Source organism: Bidens hawaiensis, unplaced genomic scaffold, assembly GCF_021521415.1.
Source record: "Bidens hawaiensis isolate Kalapana, Puna unplaced genomic scaffold, B.hawaiensis_p1.1 tig00040641_1, whole genome shotgun sequence".
Taxonomy (NCBI): Eukaryota; Viridiplantae; Streptophyta; class Magnoliopsida; order Asterales; family Asteraceae; genus Bidens; species Bidens hawaiensis.
Window position 1 is genome coordinate 52,695 of NW_027497186.1, and position 17,259 is coordinate 69,953.

Genomic DNA, 17,259 nt, shown 5'->3' on the forward strand with positions numbered 1-17,259 from the left:
GTCAAATTGTCACAGCAAAGTCGACCTATCGTTTTGCTTCTGTTTTAGAAAAATTCTCAAAATAGTACATTTGATAAGAGAGATTTTAAAATAGTCCAACTATAATTCTCATTTGTTGAATGGTCCTCAAAAGTTCATTTAAAATCCGTCTTAGGCAACGCATTTATAAACGAGTCGACATACTTCAACAACTAATGAAAATATGCCAACAAAATAAACCATTTTGAACTAAAATTTGGGGTTGTCGATGAAACTTCTCCAAACTAACTTATTTGTGTTTTTAATATTTTATTATTATAATTAATTTTGATGAATATTTAGTTTTTCTTTTACAACTTTTAAAATATAAAGTTTTATAAAATTTTGAATATACCATTGAGACGTGCTTATTTTTATCTACGTACCGACATAAATTTTATTCAAAACCGAGTCGAGTCAAGTTTTTATCGAACGTTTCGACATTAATTTGACTCGACTCGATTTTAAATAAAATTTATATCGTCACGTAGATAAAAATAAGCTCGTCTCAACGGTGTTTTCAAAATTTTATAAAACTTTATATTTTAAAAGTTATAAAGCAAAACTAAATATGAGTAAAATTAATTATAATTATAAAATATTAAAAAGAAAAACAAATTTTCAAAGTTATCAGATTTCAAAAAACACGTTTTTCAAAAACCATAAATTTGTTTCAAAAATTATTGGAACATGTGGATTTGAACAAAAAGTTATCTGAGTGAATTTGTTTGGTTTAAAAGTATTTTGAAGACGCATTTGGTTCAAAATTCATGAGCTTATGTGGATTTGGTTTAAAAATTGTCTCCGTCGATGGTTTTGAATAGACATTTTTAGAATCTACAAAAAAGTAGGACTATTTTGTGAATCTCAATAATCAAATTGATCATTTTGAAAATCTCTCTCATTAAATGGACTATTTTGAGAATTTTTTTCTTCTGTTTTTCTCTCAAGGAATTATTTCCTATAAATTGTCGTAAAAATAGAGAAAATTGCTAAAATGTTCATTATTAATAAGATGGTCAATGCTTTGTTCATGGCCATCAATTACTTTAGTTATATGTTCAACTGTTTAGTCATTTTTATTTAATATTTTTTCATAATAGGGCGTGCTTATAATAACGCTCTTTGAGTAAGCACGAGTAACATCATAACTATTTTAGTGATTTTTACATATATCCCTTTGCTAAGCTTTCTTATTACATATTTATCGAACACTTAAATATTAATTACATATTTCCCCTTTTGTTATGAAATTACCCATTTACACTCTTTGTATTAAAATGTTTGGCCATGCCCGTCTAAATTCTAAACCCATGGAAACTAGTTCAAATCATTAATTTATTCAAAATCTGGTTCAATCCATCTTTATTTTCTACACCACCAATGTTATCTTTCATGTTCCTCTCTGTTTTTTTTCCTTGAACGAATCTGTCTTCGTCCTCAAATGGCACTAGGAGGAGGGAAATAGTGGTGGTGGTCATTTTCGGCGGCGATGAAGTGACTGGAAACTCGTCGGAGATATGAGCTTACCGTTGTCGTCGCTTGTTTCGACACCAACCGCTGCCCTTTTCTGCCACCGTTGGAAACCCACCTGAAACCAACCGTCTCCGTCGCTTCGAACCACCGCTGAAGTATATGTTTGATACTTGATTTTCTTTTTCCAGCTAGGTTTTCCCGATTTAAGGGTTTTGATGGTAAATACATGAGAGAAAGAGTTAGGGGGTGTTCGGGATTCCTTATTTTACCTCCTTATAACTTTTCATTAAGTTAATAAGTTACGAAAGTGTAACTTATGAAACTTTTCCTCTCACAATATAAGCAATCCCAAATACCTTATTACTTTTCAAAAAGTTTACAAGTTATAAGTTGGTAAAAATAAGCAATCCAAACACCCCCTTAGGCCAAGGTTGGTGTCTTCAACTTGGGTGGTTGGGTTTATATGTATGCATAGATATGTGTGTGTATTCATAATTTCGTTAAGGGTAAAATTGTAATTCAATAAAGTAGTTTTAGTGGAATGGTTAAATATGTAAGATTTAAGAAGGAGAAATATGTAAATTGATTTTTAGGGTTGGGTATATATGTAATAAATGATTTTAGGAAGGGGGATATATGTAAATGCCCAATTATTTATAAGTAATAATGAAACGTGTATAACTGGAGTAACTATTGAAACATAGTTATTCCATCTGTGACACATAATTACTCTAGTTACGTGCTTATTGACATTATGTTCATCTTTCTTAACATAATTAATCTACTTAGAAAAAATAATTATGCTAGTTATCATCTAAAAACCTTTTCAGACACTATTTTTTTTTTGTTGTTTAAAGAAATCTATATTCGCAAGCTTCAATTTGATTTGCAAAACTCCAATTGATCAATTAGTCCACTTTGCTAGCTTCAGTTGACCGATTAGTCCAATTCGCAGGCTTATTAGTCCAATAAATATATTAGGTATAGTTTAGTTTGCAACAATCTTATTCGAAAAAGCTTTAAATGGTTACTACTGAACGATGATTGATTGGGTTCAATTGACCAATTTTTGATTCGATTGATCGATCTTCAATTGATCAAGCAGTTGATTCGCAAACCTTCAATTGATCGACTGCTTGATGCGAGTGTAGGGAGAAGAGAGATGAGTGAGTGTCTTTGGGAATGTTTAAGAGTTGTAAGAAAGATAGATTGGGCAACTACAGTCTTAAACTCATTTTTTATCATTGTTGTTTTCTTCTTATTGTGAGTGCTCTTATAGTGGAGCAAATGAATACATGGTATCCTTGTTGTACCTTAAGATCAGCCAGTATGGGTTAGTGAAGCCTCATGTGGAGTCGTCGTGGCTTCAGTGAGGTCTGACAGTGCTTTGGCGGCTCACCCGGCTCTTTTCTATTTTCCTTCCTTTCTTTTTTTTTTTTTTTTAATTTTGTGGCTAGATTGGTTGGACTTGGGAGGAAGAAAGGTTGTTAGGAAGGAGGCTTTGGGGAGAAAGATGTTGGTGACTGGGTGGTGGTAGGAGGCAGCAATTGTTATCTATATTGAAGAAGATAAAATGACTGGGTAGGTTACATTTTATATTTCTTTTGATTTATTTATTTCAATTGATGATAATTACATAATTTATCTATATTGAAGAAGATAAAATGACTGGGTAGGTTACATTTTATATTTCTTTTGATTTATTTATTTCAATTGATGATAATTACATAAATATAATTATTTTTTGAAAGACTATTAAGATTATTAAATATAATTTATATTAAAAACATTAACTATAATTTATATTAAAAAATAAAAAAAAATAGAAAACAAATGCTGATGGAGAATGACCCATACCAAGGTTGAATGGTGAAATTAAATGATGAAAGAAAAGATGACGTGACGAATGAAAGGGAATGACTCAAATAAACCATACCCCTTAGCCCAAGTATGATATGAATGGAGAGTTATTCCTTATTTTCCACCCCATTTATTTGTGTTCATCTTCGTTCTTTGTTTCCATCCACCTCACCTCAATCATGCTGAGCTTCATCCACATTCACTCAGGGCGGGCCCAACATTGTACACAACCCTAGCAAGGGCTTCGGGCCACCAGTTTTCTAGGCTCCAATTTTTTAAAAAATAGTCATCTGAGAGTTTAATTTTGGGTTGTGAATTAGCACATATGATTGGGCCATGCAGATGAAATAATAACTAGGATAGAGCCCATGCGATACACGCAGGCCCAGCTCCGAAAAAGCAAAAAAAAATTTAGGCCGAAGGCGAAAATTTTTTTAGGCCTCAAATAAAAGGAGTATTTTGTTTGGTTTAAACAATTTAATTTTGATACGGGCTTAATTGGTTATAATTTAGGTTGTGTAAAAAACTTTTATATAAAAATAGGATTAAACATGTCTCATATGAGACTAGAACACATAACCTTTTGGTTGGGAGTAATACTTATTTACCACTAGACCAAACTAATGTTTATGCAAATGAGTTTAAACACTAAATATGCATATTGTTTTAATAAAAATACATATAAATTAAAAAAAAAATTCGGGCCTAGCAGGGTGTCGAGCCTGTGGTCGTCGACCACCCAACCCCCCTATGGGCCGGCCTGGATACACAGATGGTTAAAGAGTAAAACGAAAAAGTTAAATTTAATAATATACATATTAACACATCTTATGGATTCATAAGATATAAATTATTTTCTAAAATACATAGATTAGTAAGAATAATTTGTATTTGTATTTTAAAAGTAATAAAATGAAAGATTGTGAATTTATACCAATTAAGAAAAAGAGAAGACTAACATTAATTCATCCTAGTTAAGCTGGTAAGCCATTAATATTTAAAAATAAGGTAGTGAGTTCAATTCCCACCAACAACATGTTTTTCTTTTCATCATTCATGAAGGGAAATTGTAAAAATAGAAACTTGTACATTAAGAGTTTAATTGAATGACATGTGAAAAAATTATGTTGCTTTAATATAATAGGTAGAAGGTAGATGTACGTTCATAGGAAATTATATGATCTTTATTTTTGGGATGTGACTATCAACGGATAAGAATAGTTCAAATTATATTTCAAGTATTGAAATATTCGTTCATCATCAATATGCATAATCATCGTTTCTATTTTAGGGGTTTGTTTTCACCTTAATTGTTTCTATTACACACACACATCTCCAGTAAATAATAACTTTTATTTTCAAACTATTATACTTGCATATGGAAACTGTTATTATGAGTTATAACAGATCGTAATTGGTAATTTCGCAATCTATTAGCAATTTTAAACAATTAAGGATTCAATTATTTTTTTTCTATATACACACACAAGCTTATAGGGTACCAAAATAACAATCTTTTGCAAACATGAAAATAACTAAAGTAATTAAAAAGAGGCCTCAATTTTTTATTTACCTTTAGGCCTCCAAAAAGATTAAGCAGGCCTTGCTTTCACTACAGGAGCGTTAGTTCTTTTATTTTTTATTTTTCATTTTTTTTAGTTTGTTTAACGAACCTTTCTAAATATGCATTACCATTTCCTTTAATTTCGAAGTTAATGTGTTAATTTTCAAATTTCGAAGTAATTATTGATTGAAAGTGAAATTTACGAATTGGAAAGCTTTAAATGGTTTTCCTTTTTTACCTTTAAAGAAAAATCTGTTATCATTAGCATTTAAACCATAATGAAAAATATTATTCAAGAATTCTGCCTAGATTACTTCCTGTTCGTAAAATTACCATATTGTCCAAAACATGTTCGCTTTATAATGGTCCTCTCAATCAAATTTGTGGGCATATTGTGTCAATCCTCAAAACGAAGACATCAGTTGATAACAACCTTAACATCTTTCCAAAATACCATTCTTTTGAGTTACATATGATATGACTAAATTATACAGTGGGACCCACAATGACAATAAAATGTTGGTTTTTTTATTTTTGTTATAAAAAACTAGGCGAGTGTCCGCGCGATGCTGCCGGTGTTCGAACGCAAACCCTGTGAATCACGTAACAGTTAAGAGTGTTCATGGTTTGGTTTAAAACCTTTAAACCTTTTAAACCGGTCATCAGTTTGTTTTTACGGTCGTTTTTTTTTACCTTCACTCGGTAGGTTGGTTAAAAAAATTTCAAATCGTAGCGAACGGTTTTGTACATGGCTTATGCTGAAACCAGCAAAATGAAACCAAACCAAACTTTAAATGTTGTATGCATTTTAATCTCTTTTATTATTTAGTATTTGACAAGTTTTGTTATATATATATATATATATATATATATATATATATATATTAGACTGTGAATCACGTAACAATTAAGAGTGTTCATGGTTCGGTTTAAAACCTTTAAACCTTTTAAACCGGTCATCAGTCTGGTTTCATGATCGGTTTTTTTTTTACTTTCACTTGGTTGATTGGTTTAAAAATTTTCAAACCGAAGTGAACGGTTTGGTACGCGTCTTAGAATGGTTGGGCTCACAAGTTTAACTTATAAAATATCAAAAACCGGCATTGAGCACCCCTATGTAACATATTAATTTTTTAAAAACTGAAAAAATGATAACATAATCATACTCAAATTGAATAGAATAAAACGCTCGATTTTATGGTGCATTTTTTTCCAAAAATATTAGCGTACGAAAAAATTATGGTCGTTCAAAAATCGTAATAGGAAGTTAGTTTAAGATTAAAATTAAAAACATAATATGGTTAAAGATGAGGGGGCAGACTTGTAAGTTATTTGAATCATGTTTAAAAGACAAGTTTACCCCTTTTTACTCATGTATTTTATACATTAGCATTTGTAAAACTCTTAAAATCAAGTGTCATAATCTACCCTTTTCTCATGTATTATATATAGTATAGATAAACTGTTGGATATTTATTAATAATACCAAGAAAGAAAATGAAAAACAAAAATTAATAAAACTAGAACTACCAACTAAAAACAATTAATATAAAGACTAATTTATTGATTTTTGAAAGCCTTTTTTTAATTATTTAAAAGGTTATAACTTATAAAAGAATTCCAAAATTATTTATATAAAAAAGGCTAATTATTAAAGAAAATAAGAAAGACTGAAATCCTTGTATATTTTTTAAAACTGAAATCCATTCCATATGTTCTGGCAAAGTTCCCACGATTGTCCATTTCATTTGTGAGCTCTCTCTCTCTCTCTCTCTCTCTCACTGATCCAAGTCACCATCCAGCTTTCTCTTTCTCTGTCTAAGATCCACTTTCTCTCTCTACAATCTTTCAGTCTGTTTGTTCTTCTTTCTTTGTGTTCAAGAAAGTGAAAAAGATCCAAACTTTGTTGATTCTTGTTTTTTGTTAAAGAAAAAAAGATGACAGTTGAGGAAATTAGAGTGGGTGATAATGAAATTGATAGGTTTCCCATTGGCATGAGAGTTCTTGCTGTTGATGATAATCCTACTTGTTTGAAGTATTTGGATGCTCTTCTAAGAAAATGCCAATATCAAGGTTACTTCTTCATTTCTTGCTTTTTTTTTTAATTAAATGGTGTTTCTCAACAATTGTTCTCCAATCATTCAAATTATGCAAAATTAGTGTTAAGGTTTTAATTTCAAGTCAATTATGTGTGAACATGAAAGTTCAAGACTGGATTTTTACTGAATTATGTGTCTCAGATTGTTATTCTGTGGATTACTAATATCATTTTGAACTTGACTTTTTTATGGGTATCAATTCTTTAGTTTAGGATCATGTTTATGTGTTCAATTTCATAATCGGTGTTTCTTTGACAGTTACAACCACAAATCAAGCAATAACAGCATTGAATATGCTAAGAGAGAATAGAAACAGATTTGATTTGGTCATTAGTGATGTTTATATGCCGGATATGGATGGATTCAAGCTTCTTGAACTCGTTGGGCTCGAAATGGATTTACCAGTCATCAGTAAGTAGAATGCTGAGTTCATATTTCAGTTCTGACTTTTTGAGGTCAAACTTATTTATTTGTTTTGGAAATTGTTTCAGTGTTATCAGGAAACGGTGATCGGAACCTTGTAATGAAGGGGATCACTCATGGCGCTTGTGATTATCTTGTGAAACCGGTTCGACTCGAGGAGCTACGCAACATATGGCAGCATGTGATCAGGCGAAAAGTGGAGTCAAAATCACAGTCAAAGTCAAAACACAGACGTGAAAAGTCAGATCAAGGGAATGAAAGTGGAGATCAGAATGAGAAATTGAACAGAAAAAGAAAAGATGAAGATGATGATGAAGATAACGGAAATGAAAGCGATGATCCAACGACTAAGAAGAAGTCACGTGTTGTTTGGTCTATTGATCTTCACAGAAAATTTGTTGCAGCTATTAATCAATTGGGCATTGAGAGTGAGTCTTTTTGGGAATTTTGTTTAATTTAACTTCGGTTACATGTACAAAATTTGCTAACGCGCGCCTTTAATTATGAATAACGCAGAAGCGGTGCCTAAAAGGATTCTTGATTTGATGAATGTGGATTGGCTTACTAGGGAAAATGTTGCAAGCCATTTGCAGGTACTACATATTTTCTTTAATAAATTACGCATATTTGGCAATTAGATGTGGAAAAACCTTTTTTTTTTGTTAAAAGGAGAAAAAAGATCATTCTTGGTGGTTAATGGAAAATAATAGGTCTATATTGCGATTAAACGTGTAAGCGTTAGTCTCTTTGCAATTAAATTGATAAAAAGGCATGTTCTTTTGTGAATCAAAAGTAGTAAACATTCATTTTTGGCAATTAAATGGAAAAAAGGTAGGCCTTTTTATTTGGCAATTTTATGAAAAGAAAAGGTCTCTTTTTGGGATTATATGGTATTTTGGAATTTAATGGAAACACCCATGTGGGAAATAATTCAATTATGCTAAATTTGATATCTTTTAACAGAAATAACTGGAAGGATGCTAAATTTAATATCTTTATACAGAAATATAGGCTTTCCCTAAAGAAAATAAGTCATCAAGCCAACATGGTGGCTGCATTTGGAGGCAACAATGATGCATCTTCTTACATGAGAATGAGCCCTCTTGATGGACTAGGAGATTTTAGAACATTGCCATGTTCAGGAAGATTGCAAAATGCCACGTATGCGCCATCTGGCATGCTAGGCAGACTCAACAGTGCAACCGGTGTGGCCCTTCATAGCCTTACGGCCCCTCCCCTGGTCCCACCAAACCATGCCCAAACTAAGATTCCACCGGTTGTATCTTCAAATCACCAAAGCATGAATCTTCTTCAAGGGATCCCACAATCTTTTGATCTTGATCAACTACAATACTGTAATAAACCAAGCACCCAATTCACGGATTCCAATCCCATTGAAGAATCTCGAATCTTTACAGGTGCCCGGCTGCTAGATTCCATTTCTATTGATGAATCTAGAATCTTTACATTGAATTGGACTATTGATGATTCTTGAGTCTTTGTAGGTACCAATCTTGCTGATCTCAACTCCATTGATGAAACTCGGATGCTTAGAGGTACTCAGTTACGAAATTGCGTTTAAATGGACCAATATTGAACATTTATGAATATTGAATCTTTACAGATCCTATTAGCGTTCTTGCGAGTCAAACGGGCATGAAGTTGACTTCAACAGGCACAGAATCTTTTAAGTTTCTTGACCAGAGTGTTACTCAAGCACCAAACTCTACTTCTAATCTAGTGCCCGTTGGTGAAAGTTACAGTTATCCAGCTGTCATTAATGGCGGTTTTAGTTCTAGCATCACAACAACAGCCAATGCACCTATTGAACCTTATGGTGGTGGTTTAGTTGGTGACATTGTTCAAAATGTGAACCAATCTTTATCAAGCCAAAAAGGTAGTAAACAAGATTATAACCAATACTCACAGAATGCATTTACCACACTAGCCGGTTCGGCTCTAACCGGTTATGGTGGTATTAGTGGTCCAGTACGCCACATTAGATCAAATGGCGGTGGGTCAACTCTTGTTCAGACTGAGCAGACAAAGCTGCAAAATGGTTTTGTTTCTAGCAATGGTTATGGTTCCTTGGATGATATTGTACCCAGAATGATGAAACAGGTAAAGTTTTCATCTTTGCTATCAAGTTAACTCAATTTCAATCGAGTCAAACTTGTTCGGAATTACACTCACTCGTAACCTTTTAACCTTTTATGAAGAAAATTTTCATTTTTTGTTAATTTTTTGATATCTTTTTGAAGTACCATATTTTTATCTTTGTTACCGAGTAAAACTCATTCCAAATTGCATACTCATGAGTACGATTTTCATTTTTATTAATAAAAAAAAAGCATATTTCTTAGTACCATATTTTCATCTTTCTTACTGAGTCAACTCATTTGCCATTTAAAAAATTGCAAACAATTCAAACTCAGTTTGAGTTACAATTACTCAACTTTTTTACATTTTTATGAAAAAAGTTTACATTTTTATTAACTTTTATTCATCTTTTTTGCAATGCAGGAGCAGGACACTACGATGCTAATGAACAGAGAATTCAATTACGATCCTTATATAGTTCAGGGTCGGGTGTACGACGATGAGTCTAGCTAGGCATATTGTTTGTAGAGAAATATAAAGGAGCCTACAATTGCATCTATTTAGGTTTATTGATGAGGAATTTGTATTTATCTGAAATCTTCCTTAGACGTGATCTGTTTTTCTTTGTTTTTTTTTGTTGGTGTCATTTGTCTGATGACAAAGATTATACTAATTGTTCCTTAATATTTTCTTTTTGTGATGCCTGTTTTTTTTTTGTTGTTTTTGGTATTTAAAGAGAGTTTGTTGCAAACTAGACTTGTGAAATATAACCAACCAATAAAAGACAAAACTAACATTAGCATATATAACAATAACAGTTTGATAATATTGTTAAGATAGCAAATCCACAAATTGCTTCTCTTTGAGATCTGGATCATCTTTCCCACAATCTGTATTTTGCCAACAAAACAGTTAATATACATACAGATTAAAAAACCAATTATTTACTGAGAATAGAGTAAGCTCTCACCTGTTACAGAAAGGTTTACCAATCCTGCAAGAAATCATGGAGATAACTATCAAGCGTGATCGGTTGCTATGTTACCAAAAGCAAATGATTGATTTATTTCAAGTTTTGTAAATCTATAATATTTGAACGAGTGGAATTCTCATGCTGGAGAGAGTTTGTTTCTAGCATGCTAACTTAATAATAATCTCTCTATATGCTGGATGTTCAATGATAAGGACTACTAGGTTGGGGATGATCAAGGCTCCATGGGAAGGAGTTCGATCAGACAAGCTTTGTATACTCTTATTATATACTATATATATATACAGGGTTGAGTTATAATAGGAAGTATAATTTTTGTAGGAAGGATAAGAAGTAATCTTGACCATTGATTTTGAATATGGAGGGTCTGAGATTAGTTTTGGAGGAAATCAAGTGTGAACATAAAAGGATGGGTATAAAAGGAATAACACATTTGTTGACTTTCTCTCTCCACATGTAAGACACATGCCAAATTCCCCCATCATTTTAAAACGTCCATAACTTATTATTACTACGTTTTTATTGAAAAACAAATTCACCATAATAACGAGTGTCTTTTTATCTTTAATATAAGTACCATATTGTAATATAAAAATTAAAAAAAAATTAGTGGGTTTTTTACAAATTGTGTTTTACAAAATTGTGTTATATAATAGTATTTTTTATTATGTTTTTTTTTTCATTGTGTTTTTTCCATTGTGTTTTTTACATTGTGTCATATAATTGTGTTTTTTATTGTGTTTTTATAATTGCGTTTTTTTTTCATTGTGTTTTTTTCATTCTTTTCCGGCGAGATGGTGGCGGTGGGTGACGGGTGTGGTGGTGGTGGGCGGTGAAGTGGTGGTGGATGTAGGAGATGAGTGAAGATGTAAGTGGGTTTTATGTAAGTAGGTTTTTGAAATTAATGTAAATGAGTTTTGAGATTAAAGTAAGTGGGTTTTGATATAAAAGTGTGACAAAAATACCCTCCTTTCTAGTCTTGCTAGAAAAATCAAACTTCTTATTTGAACCTAACCCTATATATACATACATGATACATGATTTGCTGTGGATTTTTTTGTTAAGTCTTGAAGCTAGCTAACTAATTTAACTATGAATTGCATGTCTTAGTCTTATTATATGTTTATTATTTTCTTTTTAGGTGTTTCTTAATATTTGTTTATATTGGCAAGAGCCAATCAGGTGCATATCGACCAGGCATGCATTACACTTATTTGTCTGATCAATTGTTATATGTACATTAAAAGCAGACTGGACAACAGTATAATTACAATGTTTCAGTTTTCGAAAGAAAAATGAAACACGATAGCCGAGATATACAAAGACGAGGTGGAAGGTGGAATGACGGCATCAATGACTGACCATGAAGCCGCTATAGACAATTACCTACGAAATAGCTCCATTGGGGAAGATTAATCAAATGACGATGAGCTAACGAACAACAAAATAAATGTAAAAAAAATTATTTTAGACTTGTATTTAGTTTATTGTATTAGCAATACCCATACATGCTTCGATCATATATGGGTATTGCTAAACTTTTCTTCGGTTTGAGAACGTGCCAACCTGTACACATGATGGAGGCAGCGGTGTTTTTTGACAAGGGATTGCGTGAGGCGATCGAGGACATTGTAGTTTGTGGAGGTCCTTTCTTTGGAGACCTCCAATGACGACTTGCTTCCTTACCCATTAAGAATGGGGGTTTGGGGTTGTATTCGGCAGTAGAGGCTTCCTCTTATGCGTTTGTGGCCTCGAGAGCCCAATCGTGGGTGCTTCAGGATCACATTTTGCGAGACAGTGGTATATGTGGGATGGATTCTGATTATTCTTGTGCTCTGGCTTGTCTTCGTGATATGATTCCAAGCTTCGATTTTAGCAGTTTCTCTAACAAAGAGACCGCCCCCTCTAAAGCCCAGCATGCATTAGCGAGCACTCTTTTTAGTAAAATTGTTCACGACATGGAGTCACACTTTAACATGACAAGCAGACAAAAAGCCATTTTTGAGTCTCTACAAGCACCACATGCTCAAGATTTTCTTCTTGCTATCCCTATAGATGGGTTAGGCAAGCATATGTCTCCAGTGGAGTATCGTAGTATCCTTAAGTATCGCCTTATGATTCCTCTATTTCCGGTTGATGAGATATGTCCTGTTTGTCGTAAAGCGTGTATAGACTCATATGGGGAGCACGCGGTGCACTGTAAAGAGCTCCGGGGTTCAAGTACTGACACGATCTGGTTAGGGATGTGCTCTTTGATATATTCAAGCGAGCTGGAATTTCTGTTAAGAAAGAAGCACCTGTGAATTTCCTGACTGACCCGTCGGAGGGAAGATCATCTCTTCGACCGGCTGACATTTTGGTGTTTGGATGGATAGGAGGGAAACACGTGTGTGTGGATTTAACAGGATTTCTCCTTTGGTGGGCTTAGGGACTAGTGGTTTCGCGGTCGGTCAAGCCGCATTAAAAGCTGCTTCAGGTAAGGTGGCAAAACATGAAAAGACGTGTCTTGACAACCAACATGTATTTATTCCTTTTGCTTTTGACACTTTTGGTTTCCTCGCGCCTGAAGCTGTGGAGCTACTTACCCGTGTTCAGCGGGTCATGCATAGTAATGTTATGACTCCAAGATCAGCAAATATAATTTTTAAAAGATTGGGTTTTGCGATTCAAAAAGGGGTAGCGGCGCAACTTGTTGCCCGCTTGCCTTCTGTTTCGATGTAATCCAATAAACAATCAAATTTATTGCTTTATTATTCTTTAACTCCTATACATATAATTTTGGTATATGAATCATCCAATTTATTGAGTTGATTTAATTATTAGTGTTAAAGTATTAAATAGAGAGTGAATTTTAGTTATTTTGTTATGCTCGGAAAAAGAAATATATATACTTTTTTCGAAAACCAGTTTTTTTAGCAACCTAATCCAAACCGACCCAAATCGGTCGGGCCATTCTCCCCTTGAGATCTATTTGGAACCGGAACCCGTAGCAAAGAAATCGATTTTGTCCATTGGTTGACATCAACAACTAAGATTAAAACCTATTAGAGTAAGTTGAAAACCAAAATAATAATTGAAGAGATTGAGGCTCAGATCTGCAATTTGAAGACCAGGCAAAGGGGACGGACACCGCCATGGCTGCAACACCGGTTGCATCATAACATGCCATCCGGGTTTCCCCGCCAAGATACGGGCCGAATTTAACCCAATGCCCGATTACGATGTTCGGAAATCAATCAATCCATACAGAAATGAATATCATCATCATCATCTTTTCATCATCATAAGTCATAACTAACTCACATACATATGCTTTTCATTTTATTTATTTTTTTTCTGAAGGGTTGTTGATTTTGAAATAAAGAAGGGGATGAACTAACTCACAGGCTCAACATGATCCATCGGATGGATGAATCATGTATTGGCATGAGAGGGGCAACTACCCTTTAAAAACTCCCCATCTCTCTTGCCGAACATCATCTTCTTCAGATCCCCAATTTTGGTTTGCCTTAAACAGTCTGTCTACTTGTAGGGTCGTGGATTTGGGCCTTGGGCTACAGTCTGTCATGAGTATTGGACCAGTCGACTTTGTTTCAACATAGTCTCATTTTCACCTTTTTAATTTATTTCAACCCAAGTCTATTCACACACTCACGAATGGGTGCCAATTCCTCTAAAACATGACACAAAAAGATATAGGTTTTTCCTCAGTTTACACGACTTATTTTCTTAAACAGGTCAATCCGAACCTAGCATGTTTAAAAAACAGGTCAACCCGGACCCAATCCGTTAAAAAGTGAGTTGACCTGTAATCTGTTTAACAATTTTAGAGAAGTTAACGTTTTGTTATTAGAGATAATATGTTTTAAAATTTAAAGTCAAATACTTGATTTTTATTTTTTATATATCAATTAACTTTTAAAAGTAAAACTAATTTCTTTTTACACTACTTTTATCTACTTTTTACTTTCAAATTTTTCCTTTTATTAGTTCTAATTATCTATTCACTTGTTGTTTTATTTGTTTGTTTTTATCTTGAGCTAAGTATGTGAATCTAAGTTTGCTAATTGAGAAAGAGACAAATTACAAAAAACAATTAGATTTATCAGTTATCACAAATTACTAACAAGTTTTATTTGAATAAGAGTAACTAATTGTTTAATTTATTATGAAGTCAACAGGTATCTATATTCTCTAATAAAAACCTACTTTGTTTTGTCACTTGTCACTCCCATATTAATCCTCACAATTTAAAACCACTTAAATCTCTAAAATCCTTCATTACTATTTATTATTAAACACTTATTTGAATGATGCAAATAACTGAATAATGTTGGAATTACGTATGCCCGAGACACATACTTATATTAATGTGGCTAACTGTGTTTGATCCAAGTCGGGTCATACCCAATAACAAGCTAGACAACACCAAATGTATTCTTTTAATGATTTGATCATTTAAACGAATACCGAACACTAAGTATTTAGAAAATTGGTTTTCTAAACAAACACACTTGAGGATTTAAATAATTAGATAATTTGTTTATATAAATTAATTATTTAATTGGTTAAATAATTATATAAATGTATGTACATTTTATAAAAATGAGTTTTATAAAATGAATGGAGATGTTTTAATGGTTAAAACAAAACAAAAAAAAAAAAAAATAATAATAATAATAATAACCGTCCACCCCATGTGGGTGGAGGTTTTTGGTCCAATTAGATGGCATGCTACTTTTTGCATGTGGTGATGTCTTGTTTCAAAACTCTCCATACAAATTACATGCAAAGAACCTACTCTTGTAATTTTTTCAAGTGTGTTACAAGCTTCAAAAAAAAAAACTCTCTCTCCCTCTCTAAAAACTTACGGCCCATTTGGGCAGAAAATTGGGAGCTTTGTGAGATTGTTTTGTGTTCATAAATCCTAGCAAAACAACTTGGTGTTGTCACAAATAGCTTGGGGTATCACACTCTTGAGGTCTTCTTCTTTGGAGGCTTGTCATTCATCCACCATCCTCTTCAACAATCCACTTGTTCTTCTAAAGGTAGAAGAAGGTACAATTTACATTTTGTGAGCATATTGTTCTTGTAATTTTGATCCTAGCTCTTTGGGTTTTAGTTTTAACATAATGGTATGTTCATAACTTGTTTTAAAATCTTAGCTTCCGTTGCGTTTTCATGTTAAAATGGTTAACTTGAACTTTGATAATCTTGTATAAAACACAACAATGGCATCAAGAGCCGGTTACAAGGACTTATGCTCCTTACATGTTCCTAAATTTCGGGTTTTTTCATGGGTGAAAAAGGGGTCCGAAAATTTGGTGGATTTTACCCCTCATGGTTTTGTAAGATCTTGACATGCATGGAAAGATCTTAGGAAACCATTTAACATTTGGATGTTGAAATATCAAAATTGTAATTTTTTGGGGATGGTGGCCGTAGCCTCTTGGGGGGGGGGGGGGGCGTTTTTTTGATGAAATTTAGGCATTGGTTGCTTAGGTTGCATGCTTAGAACATTTGGTATGTTTGGATGTGTCATAACCGAAACCTAGACCTTGGATGTGTTGATTGTTGTTTTGTGTATGTTGATTATGTTTATTATTCAATATGGTTGTAATAATTCATAATCTAAGGCTTGTGTAATTTATTTATTCATAAGTTGGTATGTAATAAGTAGATTAGTTGCATTTTCCTTTTTTTAGAAAAATATGTATTAGGATACATTTTGTAAAAAATTAGAAGATGCAAGATTTGATGAAATGGGTTGGGCCGAAATTTTGGGCTTGTTGGGCCTCACCGGCCCATCATGGGATTCAAGCCCATTAGGCCCATAAATTTCACTCTTGGGCCCAAGAAGACTTTTGGAAGTTTGGAGCCCATTAACAAGCCCAACAAGAACACAACAACTTGGAAAGGATACTTGAAGCATTTGGATGCAAGATCAAGTGGGAGTCAACATTCCATCCTTGTGTCATGTTTTGTCCCTTAGGTGTGACTTATGACCTATACTTGTTTCGGCTAACAAGTATGGTCAAATTTAGCGGTTTTCGGTTATGACTATATTTTGCATGTGTATGCTTGGTTGTTTGTTTTACTTAATGTAATGTGTGGTTGATAGATATTAGGATATCCAAACCGTCACATAGGAACGACAACAAGCATAAAACGGGTTCTAATATATTTTTGGTAATATCGCGTCAATTAGTTTAATTAAATGGGTTTATTAAAACTAAGCGATCACTCACCTATAATAAAATTGGTTTTATTATAACTAGAACCTTGAAAATTGGTTTTCAAAATCGCCATATTTCTAAATGCATGTTAGGATATGGCATAATGTTTTTCAACTAGAATATTTGAAAATTTAAAATCCCTTTTTCATAATTACCAAAGAAACAAGTCTAACACCATCCTTTTGTATGACACTTAACGTATTAGGGAACTTTAAATGGGATAAAGGTCACCTAACCATTTTGAGCAAACTAATATACTTAGGGTAATATTAACATATTTGTGGGATAAAGGTCACCTAACCACTTGTATGTTAATCTTACATGTTTATACAAGTAGGACGACTTGAATTGGAAACCATGTGATAAAGGTCACCTAAGCATGGGATCCAATGGTGTTGATGGGATAAACATGCCAACACGAAATAAGGATTTCGAATGGTCCCATACCTCTAGAAGTTGCAAAGGGTTGCAATTGTCAAGGTTGACTACCTT

The 17,259-nt window shown here is 33.1% G+C and overlaps 1 protein-coding gene across 1 annotated transcript; it reads left to right on the forward strand.

Annotated features, from left to right (window-relative positions):
• The first annotated feature begins 6,834 nt into the window (after window positions 1-6,834).
• On the forward strand, window positions 6,835-10,084 carry LOC143592260 (two-component response regulator ARR10-like). The gene is made up of 8 exons (XM_077072212.1): window positions 6,835-6,991; window positions 7,276-7,428; window positions 7,509-7,868; window positions 7,957-8,033; window positions 8,444-8,858; window positions 8,946-8,996; window positions 9,065-9,561; window positions 9,964-10,084. The coding sequence occupies exons 1-8, from the start codon at window positions 6,856-6,858 to the stop codon at window positions 10,051-10,053; spliced, it is 1,779 nt and encodes a 592-aa protein (XP_076928327.1). The 5' UTR covers window positions 6,835-6,855; the 3' UTR covers window positions 10,054-10,084.
• The last annotated feature ends 7,175 nt before the right edge of the window (window positions 10,085-17,259 follow it).

What these genes read in the sequence shown, in the direction of transcription:
- LOC143592260 (XM_077072212.1), top strand. Translation starts at nt 6,856, where the DNA reads ATGACAGTTGAGGAAATTAGAGTGGGTGATAATGAAATTGATAGGTTT. An exon ending in AAGAAAATGCCAATATCAAG is followed by an intron (nt 6,992 to 7,275) that starts GTTACTTCTTCA and finishes TTTCTTTGACAG; the next exon opens with TTACAACCACAAATCAAGCA. An exon ending in TAATCAATTGGGCATTGAGA is followed by an intron (nt 7,869 to 7,956) that starts GTGAGTCTTTTT and finishes TGAATAACGCAG; the next exon opens with AAGCGGTGCCTAAAAGGATT.